The 13973-nt window shown below is 37.4% G+C and overlaps 1 protein-coding gene across 9 annotated transcripts in view; it reads left to right on the top strand.

Moving 5' to 3' along the window:
* RASAL2 (RAS protein activator like 2) overlaps nt 1-13973 on the top strand; it is a 386290-nt gene that overhangs the window by 194358 nt on the left and 177959 nt on the right. For all 9 annotated transcript variants that reach the window (XM_059056121.2, XM_059056130.2, XM_059056124.2 and 6 more), the window contains exon 3: nt 10711-10837. In XM_059056121.2, the coding sequence (XP_058912104.1) occupies nt 10711-10837 (127 nt within the window). The remainder of the gene's footprint in view (nt 1-10710; nt 10838-13973) is intronic.

Genomic DNA, 13973 nt, shown 5'->3' with positions numbered 1-13973 from the left:
AAGAGACTACTATTCCTCTGATCTAAAAACTTGAAGTGTTTCCCAGTGCTTCCTGAATTATTCATGGCCTGGTATTAAAGCCCTGCCATGTGGTTATAATATATTTTGGTGTTCTCCCACTTCTTCCCCTTAAGAGGCTCGAGCTAAATTGGCCTACTCCTGGTTCCAAATACAGTAAAAAAAATAGTAAGCGTACCAACTTCTTGGCTGATGTTATGTTATTTCCTTTGCCTAAAATGGCCCCCATCTCTACCCATCAAATATTCATTTATTCATTTGTGAGTTGGAGCTATTTTAACGTTTGGAGATTGACTGGTAAGTTAAGCTGTTAACTTATGTGGAATTAGTTGCACAAATGAATAATTATGATTCCATGTATAAGTATAGTGCCAGAGAAAGATCTGTTATTGGCGGAACCCCAGGGAGGTGTACCTTAACCTCCCTTAGGGAACTGATAGAAAGGAAGGTTCCTGGAAGAAGCAATGCCTGTCCTAAGCCTTAGGATGGTTAGGAGTTTACCTTGCAGGTATAGAATAGAAAATAAAGTGAGGGAAAATATTTCAGGCTGAGAGGACAAACTAAGCAAAGGCATTGAACTACAACATAAGGAATATGTTAGGGAAATGCAAGCAATTTGGTGTTCCTAGTATGTAAAGTCTAAAGCTGGTTACTTATACAGTGGCCAGATTGTGGAAAACCTGGTATACTATGTCAGGGAACTTGCACTTGCTCTGTAAGACATTAGTTTCAAAACACTTTTTTAGCAGAACAACGCCTTTTGTGGAAAAGCTTATGCAGAAGCCCTGTACAACAGATAAACTCCAAATTATGCTCTGGTTGAAGCAGAGAGATATGTCCCTTGTCACATGCACACACAAACATACCATGACTTCTTTGAAAAACACTGCAAAGGAGAGCAACTGAAGGCCTTTAAGTCTCAGAATGGCTGGTAAGTTAAGCTGTTAACTTATGTGGAATTAGTTGCACAAATGAAAAATTATGACTCCATGTATAAGTATAGTGCCAGAGAAAGATCTGTTATGGGAGGAATCTCACGGAGGTGTACCTTAAATGACTATAATTGCATTTTAGAAATATTTTGGTAACTATGTAAAGGATAGATTTAAGGGGCAGAATATCACCAATGAAGAGACTGTATTAGTAGTTTAGAGAAGAGAGAATAAAAGGCTTTTGACACCAGCTGTCAAAATGATGGAGTAACTGGTACAAGACTAGCCCTCCCATTGCAAACAAAGTAAGACTGGACCAAAAAAATATATATAGCAGCCAGAGATTGGTTCAAGATGGTGGAGTAGAAGGACATGTGCTCACTCCCTCTTGAAAGAGCACCAGAATCACAACTAACTGCTGAACAATCATCGACAGGAAGACACTGGAACTCACCAAAAAAGATACCCCACGTGCAAAGACAAAGGAGAAGCCACATTGAGGTGGTAGCAGGGGCACAATCACAATAAAATCAAATCCCATAACTGCTGGGTGGATGACTCACAAACTGGAGAACACTTGTACTACAGAAGTCCACCCACTGGAGTGAAGGTTCTGAGCCCCACGTCAGGCTACCCAACCTGGGGGTCTGGCAATGGCAGGAGGAATTCCTAGAGAATCAGACTTTGAAGGCTAGTGGGATTTGATTGCAGGACTTTGACAGGACTCAGAGAAACAGAGACACCACTCTTGGAGGGCACACACAAAGTAGTGTGCGTATCAGGAGCCAGGGGAAGGGGCAGTGACTGCATAGGAGACTGAACCAGACCTACCTGCTAGTGGTGGAGGGTCTCCTGCAGAGGCAGTGGGTGGCTGTGTCTCACCATGATGACAAGGAAACTGGCAGCAGGTCTGGGAAGTACTCCTTGGTGTGAGCCCTCCCAGAGTCTGCCATTAGCCCCACCAAAAAGCCAGGTAGGCTCCACTGTTGGGTCACCTCAGGCCAAACAACCAACAAGGAGGGAACCCAGCCCCACCCATCATCAGACAAGCAGAATAAGTTTTACCGAGCTCTGCCAATCACCACTCTCTCCCATCATGAAACTTACACAAGCCTCTCATATCGCCTAATCCCCCAGAGGGCAGACAGCAGAAGCAAGAAGAACTGCAGTCCTGCAGCCTGTGGACAAAAACCACATTCACAGAAAGATAGACAAGATGAAAAGGCAGAGAGCTATGTACCAGATGAAGGAACAAGATAAAACCCCAGAAAAACAATGAAATGAAGTGGAGATAGGCAACCTGCCACAAAAAGAATTCAGAATAATGATAGTGAAGATGATCTAGAACCTCAGAAAAAGAATGGAGGCAAAGATTGAGAAGATGCAAGAAATGTTTAACAGAGACCTAGAAGAATTAAAGAACGAACATCCAGAAGAATTAAAGAACAAACAAACAGAGATGAACAATGCAATAACTGAAATGACAAATACACTAGAAGGAATCAGTAGCAGAATAACGGAGGCAAAAGAACGGCTAAGTGATCTGGAAGACAGAATGGTGGAATTCACTGCCACAGAACAGAATAAAGAAAAAAGAATGGAAAGAAATGAAGACAGCCTAAGAGACCTCTGGGACAACATTAAATGCAACAACATTCACATTATAGGGGTCCCAAAAGGAGAAGAGAGAGAGAAAGGACCCAAGAAAATATTTGAAGAGATTATAGTCAAAAACTTCCCTAACATGGGAAAGGAAATAGCCACCCAAGTCCAGGAAGTGCAGAGAGTCCCAGGCAGGATAAACCCAAGGAGAAACACGCCGAGACACATAGTAATCAAATTGACAAAAATTAAAGACAAAGAAAAATTATTAAAAGCAACAGGGAAAAATGACAAATAACATACAAGGGAACTCCCATAAGGTTAACAGCTGATTTCTCAGCAGAAACTCTACAAGCCAGCAGGGAGTGGCATGATATATTTAAAGTGATGAAAGGGAAGAACCTACAACCAAGATTACTCTACCCAGCAAGGATCTCATTCAGATTCAATGGAGAAATCAAAAGCTTTACAGACAAGCAAAAGCTAAGAGAATTCAGCACCACCAAACCAGCTCTACAACAAATGCTAAGGGAACTTCTCTAAGTGGGAAACACAGAGAAGAAAAGGACCTGCAAAAACAAACCCAAAACAATTAAGGAAATGGTAATAGGAACATACATATCGATAATTACCTTAAAAGGGAATGGATTAAATGTCCCAACCAAAAGACACAGGCTCGCTGAATGGATACAAAAACAAGACCCATATATAAGCTGTCTACAAGAGACCCACTTCAGACCTAGGGACACATACAGACTAAAAGTGAGGGGTTGGAAAAAGATATTCCATGCAAAGGGAAATCAAAAGAAAGCTGGAGTAGCATTACTCCTATCAGATAAAATAGACTTTAAAATAAAGAATGTTAGAAGAGACAAGGAAGGATACTACAGAATGATCAAAGGATCAATCCAAGAAGAAGATATAACAATTATAAATATATATGCACCCAACATAGGAGCACCTCAATGCATAAGGCAAATGCAAACAACTATAAAAGCAGAAATTGACAGTAACACAATAATAGTGGGGGACTTTAACACCTCACTTACACCAATGGACAGATCATCCAAACAGAAAATTAATAAGGAAACAAAAACAGCAGAGTACACTTTCTTCTCCAGTGCACATGGTACATTCTCCAGGATGGATCACATCTTGGGTCACAAATCAAGCCTCAGTAAATTTAAGAAAATTGAAATCATATAAAGCGTCTTTTCTGACCACAACGCTATGAGATTAGAAATCAATTACAGGGAAAAAAACACAAACACATGGAGACTAAACAATATGTTGCTAAATAACCAAGATATCACAGAAGAAATAAAAGAGGAAATCAGAAAATACCTAGAGACAAATTACAACAAAAACACCAGGATCCAAAACCTGGGATGCAGCAAAAGCAGTTCTAAGAGGGAAGGTTATAGCAATACGAGCCTACCTCAAGAAACAAGAAAAATCTTAAACAATCTAACCTTACACCTAAAGGAACTAGAGAAAGAAGAACAAACAAAACCCAAAGTTAGTAGAGGGAAAGAAATCATAAAGGTCAGAGCAGATATAAATGAAATAGAAACAAAGAAAACAATAGCAAAGATCAATAAAACTAAAACCTGGTTCTTTAAGAAGATAAACAAAATTGATGAATCATTAGCCAGTCTCATCAAGAAAAAGAGGGAGAGGACTCAAATCAATAAAATTAGAAACGAAAAAGGAGATGTTACAACAGACAGCACAGAAATACAAAGCATCCCAAGAGACTATTACAAGCCACTCTATGCAATAAAATGGACAACCTGGAAGAAATGGACAAATTCTTAGAAAGGTGTAACCTTCTAAGACTGAACCAGGAAGAAATAGAAAATATGAACAGACCACTCACAAGTAATGAAATTGAAACTGGGATTAAAAATCTTCCAACAAACAAAAGCCCAGGACCAGATGGCTTTACAGGTGAATTCCATCAAACTTTTAGAGGAGAGCTAACACCTATCCTTCCCAAACTCTTCCAAAATATAGCACCAGGAGGAACACTCCCAAACTCATTCTATGAGGCCACCATCCCCCTGATACCAAAACCAGACAAAGATACTACAGAGAAAGAAAATTATAGACGGATATCACTGGTGAATATAGATGCAAAAGTCCTAAACAAATACTAGCAAACAGAATCCAACAACACATTAAAAGGCTCATGCACCATGATCAAGTGAGAGTTACCCCAGGAATGCAAGGATTCTTCAGTATACTCAAATCAATCAATGTGATACACCATATTAACAAATTGAAGAATAAAAACCATTTGATCATCTCAATAGATGCAGAAAAAGCTTTTGACAGAATTCAACACCCATTTGTGATAAAAACTCTCCAGAAAGTGAGCATAGAGGGAACCTACCTCAACATAACAAAGGCCATATACAACAAACCCACATCAAACATCATTCTTAATGGTGAAAAACTGAAAGCATTTCATCTAAGATCAGGAACAAGACAAGGATGTCCACTTTTGCCACTGTTATTCAACATAGTTTTGGAAGTCCTAGTCATGGCAATCAGAGAAGAAAAAGAAATAAAAGGTATACAAATTGGAAAAGAAGAAGTAAAACTGTCACTGTTTGCAGATGACATGTTACTATACATAGAGAATCCTAAAGATACCACCAGAAAACTACTAGAGCTAATCAATGAATTTGGTAAAGTTGCAGGATACAAAATTAATGCACAGAAATCTCTTGCATTCCTATACACTAATGATGAAAAATCTGAAGAGAAATTAAGGAAAGCCTTCCGTTTACCACTGCAACAAAAAGAATGGAATCCCTGGAATAAATCTATCTAGGGAGACAAAAGACCTGTATGCAGAAAACTATAAGACACTGATGAAAGAAATTAAAGATGTTACAAACAGATGAAGAGATATACCATATTCTTGGATTGGAAGAATCAGTATTGTGAAAATGACTATACTATGCAAAGCAATTTACAGATTCAATGCAATCAAATTACCAATGGCATGTTTTACTGAACTAGAACAATAAAATCTTAAAATTTGTATGGAGACACAGAAGACCCTGAATAGCCAAAGCAGTCTTTAGGGAAAAAAATGGAGCTGGAGGAATGAGACTCCCTGACTTCAGACTATACTACAAAGCTACAGTAATGAAGACAATATGGTACTGGCACGAAAACAGAAATACAGATCAGTGGAACAGGATAGAAAGCCCAGAGATAACCCCATGCACCTATGGTCAACTAATCTATGACAAAGGAGGCAAGGATATACAGTGGAGAAAAGGCAGCCCCTTCAGCAAGTGGTGCTGGGAAAACTGGACAGCTACATGTTAAAGAATGAAATTAGAACACTCCCTAACACCATACACAAAAATAAACTCAGAATGGGTTAGAGACCTAAATGTAAGACTGGACATTATAAAACTCTTAGAGGAAAACATAAGAAGAAAACTCTTTGACATAAATCACAGCAAGATGTTTTCTGATCCACCTCCTAGAGTAATGGAAATAAAAACAAAACTAAACAAATGGGACCTAATGAAACTTAAAAGCTTTTGCAAAGCAAAGGAAACTACAAACAAGACGAAAAGACAACCCTCAGAATGGGAGAAAATATTTGCAAATGAATCAATGGACCAAGGGGTAATATCTCCAAGATATGTAAACAGCTCATGCAGCTCAATATTAAAAAAACAAACAACCCAATCCAAAAATGGGCAGAAGACCTAAATAGACATTTCCCCAAAGAAGATATACAGATGGCCAAGAAGCACATGAAAAGCTGCTCAACATCACTAATTATTAGAGAAATGCAAATCAAAACTACAATGAGATATCACCTCACACCAGTTAGAATGGGCATCATCAGAATATCTACAAACAGCAAATGCTGGAAAGGGTGTAGAGAAAAGGGAACCCTCTTGCACTGTTGGTGGGAATGTAAATTGATACAGTCACTATGGAGAACAGTACGGAGGTTCCTTATAAAACTACAAATAGAATTAGCATATGACCCAGCAATCCCACTACTGGGCATATATCCAGAGAAAAGCCTAATTCAAAAAGACACAAGCACCCCAATGTTCATTGCAGCACTATTTACAATAGCCAGGTCATGGAAGCAACCTAAGTGTCCATCAACAGATGAATAGATAAAGAAGATGTGGCACATATATACAATGGAATATTACTCAGCCATAAAAAGAAATGAAACTGAGTTATTTGTAGTGAGGTGGATGGATCTGAGTCTGTCATACAGAGTGAAGTAAGTCAGAAGGAGAAAAACAAGTACTGTGTGCTAACACATATATATGGAATCTAAGAAAAAAAATGTCATGAAGAGACTATGGGTAGGATGGGAATAAAACACAGACCTACTAGAGCATGGCCTTGATATGGGGAGGGGGAAGGGTAAGCTGTGACAAAGTGAGAGAGTGGCATGGACATATATACACTACCAAATGTAGGGTGGATAGCTAGTGGGAAGCAGCCGCATAGTACAGGGAGATCAGCTAGGTGGTTTGTGACCACCTAGAGGGGTGGGATAGGGAGGGTGGAGGGAGGGAAACGCAAGAGGGAAGAGATATGGGAACATATGTATATGTATAACTGATTCACTTTGTTGTAAAGCAGAAACTAACACACCATTGTAAAGCAATTATATTCCAATAAAGATGTTAAAAAAAAAGATGTGGTACATATGTACGATGGAATATTACTCAGCCTTAAAAAGCAACAATGTTGGGTCATTTGTAGAGACGTGGATGGATCTAGAGACTGTTATACAGAGTGAAGTAAGTCAGAGAAAAACAAAATTGTGTATTAATGCATATATGTGGAAGCTAGAAAAGTCATATGGATGAACCGGTTTGCAGAGCAGAAGTAGAGACACAGATGTAGAGAACAAACGTATGGACACCAAGAGGGGAAAGTGGCAGGGTGTTGGTGGTGGTGTGATGAATTGGGAGATTGGGATTGACATATGCACACTAACATGTATGAAATGGATTACTAATAAGAAACTGCTGTATAAAAAAATAAAATTCAAAAAATACATATAGCAGCTATTTTCAGGCATTGGACAATAGGCAGCCAAAGACAATGATGGTCACTATTCTCCCTGAAGAAAAAGAAGGCTCAGAAGAAGCATCATACAAGGCAAAAAGGTTAAAAAAAGAAAAAATTTTCTCTCATTACCGAACCTGAAAGATATACAATTTTTAGACTAATTCAGTGTAAACAAGTAAATGTGAGCTAGTAAACTAAATTAGGACAATCAGAATGGACAGAATCGTTTTTCTAAAATTGTCTTTTCTAAAACTGATTTTCTTTGGCTGTATACTAAGATTTATAAACTCCAGCTTAGTTTCATTTGAAGATACTTGAAATGTTATACTAACTTTTAAAAAGCAGGTCCATATCTTTAAAAGAATTATTTATGTAAGAAACAGTCAGTGGTGGTGTAAAAGCAAATGATTCTTAAGAATCACACATTTAGAATAAAAGTAAATATTATTCTCCCTTATATTCTGAGTCAGAGATAAAATGCCCTCAACTTTAAGAGTGATACTGTGAAGAAAACCGTTCATCATATTTTAAGTTTCAGCAGTGGGAAATGAAGAGTCTACATTGAAACTTTGAGAATATAATTGTGAGTGAAGTTTAGGCCCAAATAAGAGGTTTGATATATTTTATTTATTCTCTTCTTAGATATGATAGAGACAAAGTATATGGTAGTAGAAACCATTTCTTTCTTTTTCCTGGATATGGCCTTTATAAATTTCCACAGATAAGATTGTAGGTCATTCCCTCCTAAAATGTCAAAAATAGCTCTTCTTTTCTCTATGGCTTAGGCCTTCATTATATCAGGTAATAGGAGTTTTGGGGGGAACTATTACAAAAATAGTTATGTTTATTTATGTTCATCTATTTGTTCAAAGATCCAGACTACTTTTTTTTTTTTTTTTTTCCAAATTTACCTCCATTCTTTCCTAAGGCAAGTAGAAGATACATTTTTACCTTTCTTACTAGGAGGGAGTTATTTAACCTCTTGGTGCTACTCTTTTAATTATTTAAGTAGAGATCATTTCCATCCTGAAAGGGGTGGATGACTTAGATTACTGTTCTTAAAGTTTTATATTACAGAGAACTTTTAGAAGAATTATTAGCTTTACTGATGCTATTATTTGATATTCCCTTATTTTTTAGAATTTTACCTTTCTTAATTCCACCATTTGGTTTCTCAGTGTGCAAGCAGTAACAGTAGTTATGGTCATGAGGAAATGAGGAAAGAGTATGAAAATTTTCAGTCCTTATGAAGACATTAGAATTTTGCTCTTCAAATTCTCAGTAGCACAGAGAAAGCTTCCCTTAGTATCATCCCCTTGACCCCAGTCTTAGGAGTTGGATTACTGAAGCAAAGCAGAAAGCATGTACATTTAAGCCCATATCTATTCCAGTTTTGCTGGATCAATTGAGATGCCCATAGTAATCATCTGGAGAGATAAATTATTCCTCATCTGAGAAAAGGGGATAATAATAATGGCTTCCTCATAATGTCACATATGTAAATTCCTTAGCCTTGCACATACTAAGAATTTAATGCTAGTCATTATTATTGAAATTTGTTTAAAATGTCTGTATTGGAGCCATAAGAATTAGAGACTATGATTAATTGTTACCAAATTGGTTGCCTGGACCTGCACCAGGGTCCTAGCCTAGGCCGAGGGGTCTCAGCTGGAGAAGTTCTTTTTCCACTCAGATTCACACAGCCAATAATGAAACTGGCCAAAGAATGGAGGAGTGTGGGAATTTAGTTCGCAAATCAACTTCTCAACCTGATTCGGGCTGAGACACCATATATATAGAAGGGTCCAGGTAAAAGGGAAAGAATTGAGTAAAGAGAAGGAGTATTCATAAGATGTCTGAGAACAAGGCTGTGGTTTGGACCCAGAACCGAGGCAACACCTCTTTTCAGTCCTTGTATGGACTTTCCCAGTTGTCATGGCAATTGTCAACTGTCATGGTGCTCATGGTCGTGTCATTTAGCATGCTAATGTATTACAGTGAACGTACAGTGAGGCTCAAGGTCCACTGGAGATCAGGTTTTCTGCCATCTTGGGCCTAGTTGGCTCTAACCAGTTCTTGTTTTTCTGTTTGCAGCTTCCTCCTTTTGTAATTGAGCATGAAACTCAGATAAGGGCTGTTAGTTTCCATTTGAGGGAGGGGAGGAGGTATGATTCCCGGGCAACTGACATATTTTGCCAAACTATTTAAGATGTTACAAATACTATTCTTAATTCTGATAGAGGTTACTAATAAAATCTCATTGTGAAAAGTCTTTGCCCCTCTACCCCCAAAGTAAGATGACTTGGTCTTTTAGAATTACCGAAATTGAAAAAAAAAAAGCAACTTAGAGCCATCCCATTACTCTACAGTGATAACCCATGCGTAAATTGTAAAAATAGTTAATGGAATTAGAGATCTTTTGTACCATACATAGTTCTTATTCCACATGTACAAACAAAAGTTTATGCCAGAAAAAGTATTTTTATAGGATTTCAAAAACTAATCTCACTTGTGGAATAAGGTATGCCATTTTATGTATCAGTTACTATCTATACACTAAAAATGTGTATAGGTAGTATAGTATTTCATTAACTATCTCAAAGTGCTTACTTTTAAAATTGGAGAAAATGTGGTTGATTTTACTACTTTTATCTAACAAAACCTTCTTTTAAGAGAATTTTGGAGTGAAATCTTTCTGGTTAACTTTTATTTCCATTTACCTGATTGACGATTGGGCAGGAATGGGACTTGTGAACCAGTTTCTGATGTAAAAGAATCTTATTTGTGTGGGTGTTTTGTTTTCTGAGCTCCCTAAGCAGGTACACAACTGGATGTGATTTGTACATACTTCATGTAAGTTAATTTGCATACTCAACGTTTTCCTGATCTTTCAGTTTTCTTTTTAAAGAAAAGATTCCTGAAAAAGGGTTGGTAATAACTTTAGCCTTTGTGCATACATTATTTCTACATTTCTTCTGTTCTGATGATTACACACTCCTACCTTCATCAACTAAAAACGTCATTCATTCGGAAGGTAGTTATGGCACTATTAATTTTCATCTCTTTTTTGGTTTACTAGATACCTGTGGAGGGAGGACAGGAGCAGCAGACAGATTCCACCAAAGGGCGATGCCTGAGGAGAACTGTCAGTGTCCCTTCCGAGGGTCAGTTTCCTGAGTACCCACCAGAGGGCGCCGCTAAACTGGGTAAGCTAATGTAAAAGGAAAGAAATTCCTAGTTTTTATCCGGTAATTTGTTGACTTGTTATTGAGTGTTACAATAAAACAAAACATCCTTCATTTACTGTTAAGTAAGTACTTTAAAATATAGTATGTTAACCAAGAATTAGATATCATTAGAAAGTTTTATTCTTTATAACCAAGTGGCAACAAAATTATTTTACAGAGAGAAAATTTATCTGAGCACTAGATGGTTGCTGTGAACTCCTAGGCAAGCCAGATGATGTGTTGTTTCTGATTTTACTGCTTGGCTTTAAATTTTGAAAGAACATTAGGTGATCTTATTGAGGCACTGAGATTCACTGGGGAGCTAGTTTTGGTTGGAAACTTAGTATTGAATGGTTTGTGCCCTGTTCACACAACTCCTGGTGTTGTCTTGTATAATGTAATGTCAGATTAGGCTAGTTTAGCTGAGCTAATTTTATATGGTCCATGTAAATTATATTCAGGACTGTGGTTGGAGTGGGTGACAGAAGGGAGACATCAAAAACCCCCACTTGTGTTGTTATATACTAAAGGAATTAATATCAATATCAAAGCTGCTCTTTCCCTGTTTCCTACCAAATGATTCTGTTTGGTGTTTTGCATGCTTACCAATGGATATTTAAATAATTAGACCAGTCAGGTAATTTTAAGTGACCATAATTAAGATTAAGTAAAATAATGAAAGAATTTGAAAATTAGGAGTTGCTTTGGTGTTTTGCATTGTGGTATTATTCTTTGTTCAGTGAACCTAGACGTTTAGTCATAGACATTTAGTAGGTAAATAAAACAGAATCATTTATTGTCTCTATGTTTGTTAGTATGGATAATTTTGTGATTTTGTTGTATTTTTGAAAAATCAGGGTTTTGGTTTTTTTGTTTGTTTTTGCCTTTTCCTTCATTTCCTTTCATTTTCTAAATGGAGCTCAGATTCTTAGTCAGAATTTGAATCCTGTAGTTCTCTTTTTATCCTGTGACATTTACTGCTTTTCTAGACATTAGTCAGGTTAGCAAACACTTTTCTCCAAGGGGTCATACCTGGAAAAATCAAATTTTCCTCTCATCCATTGTACTTCTTTAGCATGTGTTGAAACCAGTTCAGGTGTGGGCTTAAATTATATTGCAAACCTTCCTGGATGAAACCATTTTATAACCTGTTTGTATTTCACATACAAGTTCTATGTGAATTGGACTAGCTCAGAGTCACCTTCTTTCAACTCCTTTGCTGTCATTATTTGTAATGTTATGTTGATGACTCTGTTTGCCACTTCTCTAGGGTTCTTTGACTATTCACACTTTGATCCACAAAAGTCAGCTGATTTTTGAGGAAGTGTAATTGTAGTCTGAATAATTATTATGATTTTATAGGAGAGAAATACATAGTAAATGGTTAAATGTCTCCAACATTCCAGGTACAGGTCTGAAAGACAAACTAAGATGAGGTGGCCAAGATGTGTAGTCCAGAGCCAATCCTCCACCTTCTGTCCTCGACAACAAGTCTGGCAGCCATCTTGACTCATGGCAGTCCATGATCATTTTTGGAGTGGATGTCCTAAATTAGCATTAGGAGCTATGGCCCATAAATATTAGAGAGAAAAAGACCACTTTTAGAGCCATTCTTCCTTACATGCCAGTCTCATGTTGAATTAGATAATTATTCTGTTGTTCTGTTTTTATTTCTCAGTGATTTGTCTTGAGGCAAAATTTCCTGCTATCAGCTATTTAATTGAGCAATTGCTATATATGTAACATTTTATGCCAGTCCCTAAGAATGAAAAGAGATAGAGATAAGATTTCTGCCTTTAGAAAATTCTTAACTTAGTTAGGAAGATAGATTATTGATGCATATTCACAGTATATGCTATTATTGTTATATATTGTGTGGCTTTTATTGATTTCTATTTTTTAAAAACATTCATTTATGTGGCAAATAATTATTGCACGTCAACTATGTGCCAAATGCTGTTTTGGGAACTTGAGATATAGCAGTGAAAAAAAAACAGACAAAAACCTCTCCCTTAGTGGAGCTTACATTCTCTTGAGTAGTGACAGACAATAGGCAAGAGTAATAAGTAAAATATATAGTGTGCTAGAAGGTGATAAGTACAGAGAAGAAAATAAAGTAGGGATCAGGGATAGGAAGTGTCAGGGAAGTATAATTTTAGCTAAGGTGACCAAGGAATGCCCCACTGTTGAGTGACATGTGACTAAAAATTTGATAAAAGTGTGGGTATAATGCATGTGGATACCTGTGAGTGAGGGGTTTCACTCGGGAACAGCTAGCATAAAGTAGGAATATGCTAAGAGTGTTCCAGGAACAGCATAGAGGCCAATGATACTGGAATGGAATGAATGAGGAGAGTAGTTGGAGATGACATCATAGAGCTCTTTGGCAAGCAGAGCATAAAGGTTTTTTAGGTCATCGTAGGAGCTTTGGCTTTTACTCTGGGAGGTGGGGAGCCACTGACCTCTATACTGAGACTAGGGAAGCAAGAATGGGAGTTTAGAAACTAATTAGGGTGCTATTGCAATAATCTAGACAAGACATGGAAGAACTTGGGCCATAATGGTAGTAGTGAAAGGGCTGAGAAGTGACCAGATTATATTTGAAGGTGGAGCCAAGAAGCCAGTTCGCTGATTGGATTGGATGTGGGAAATGAGAAACAGAAGAGTGAAGAATTTTGGCTAGAGCAACTGGAAGAATGAAGTTATTTTTTAAAATAAGGAAGACTGGGAGAAGCAAGTTGGAAAGTGGGACTGACCAGGAGCTCAGTTTGGACATCTTAAGTTTGAGGATCTTAATAGATACACAGATAGAAATAAGTGAGTCTGGAAATTAAGGGAGAAGTACAGACTGGAGAGACAGATTCAGGCTTTTAGCAAATAGATGGTGTTTGAAGCCATGAGATTGAGTGAGATGATAAAGGGAAGTGTATTTAGGTAGAAGAGAAAATCTCAAGACTAAGCCCTGGAACATTTAGAGGTTAGGAAGATGAGGAAGCATTAGTAAAGGATGGACCAGAGAAAGAGAATGAAAATATAGAATTTTGTTTCCAAATAAGTAAGTCAAGTGTGTGGGGAAGCCCTTCTGTTTTTGCAGGGTTCTTTCCCTTTGCAAGCT

This window comes from Kogia breviceps, chromosome 1 (assembly GCF_026419965.1).
Source record: "Kogia breviceps isolate mKogBre1 chromosome 1, mKogBre1 haplotype 1, whole genome shotgun sequence".
Taxonomy (NCBI): domain Eukaryota; kingdom Metazoa; phylum Chordata; class Mammalia; order Artiodactyla; family Physeteridae; genus Kogia; species Kogia breviceps.
The sequence above is the reverse complement of the archived record's forward strand: the minus strand, read 5'-3'. Positions and strand labels throughout refer to the sequence as shown.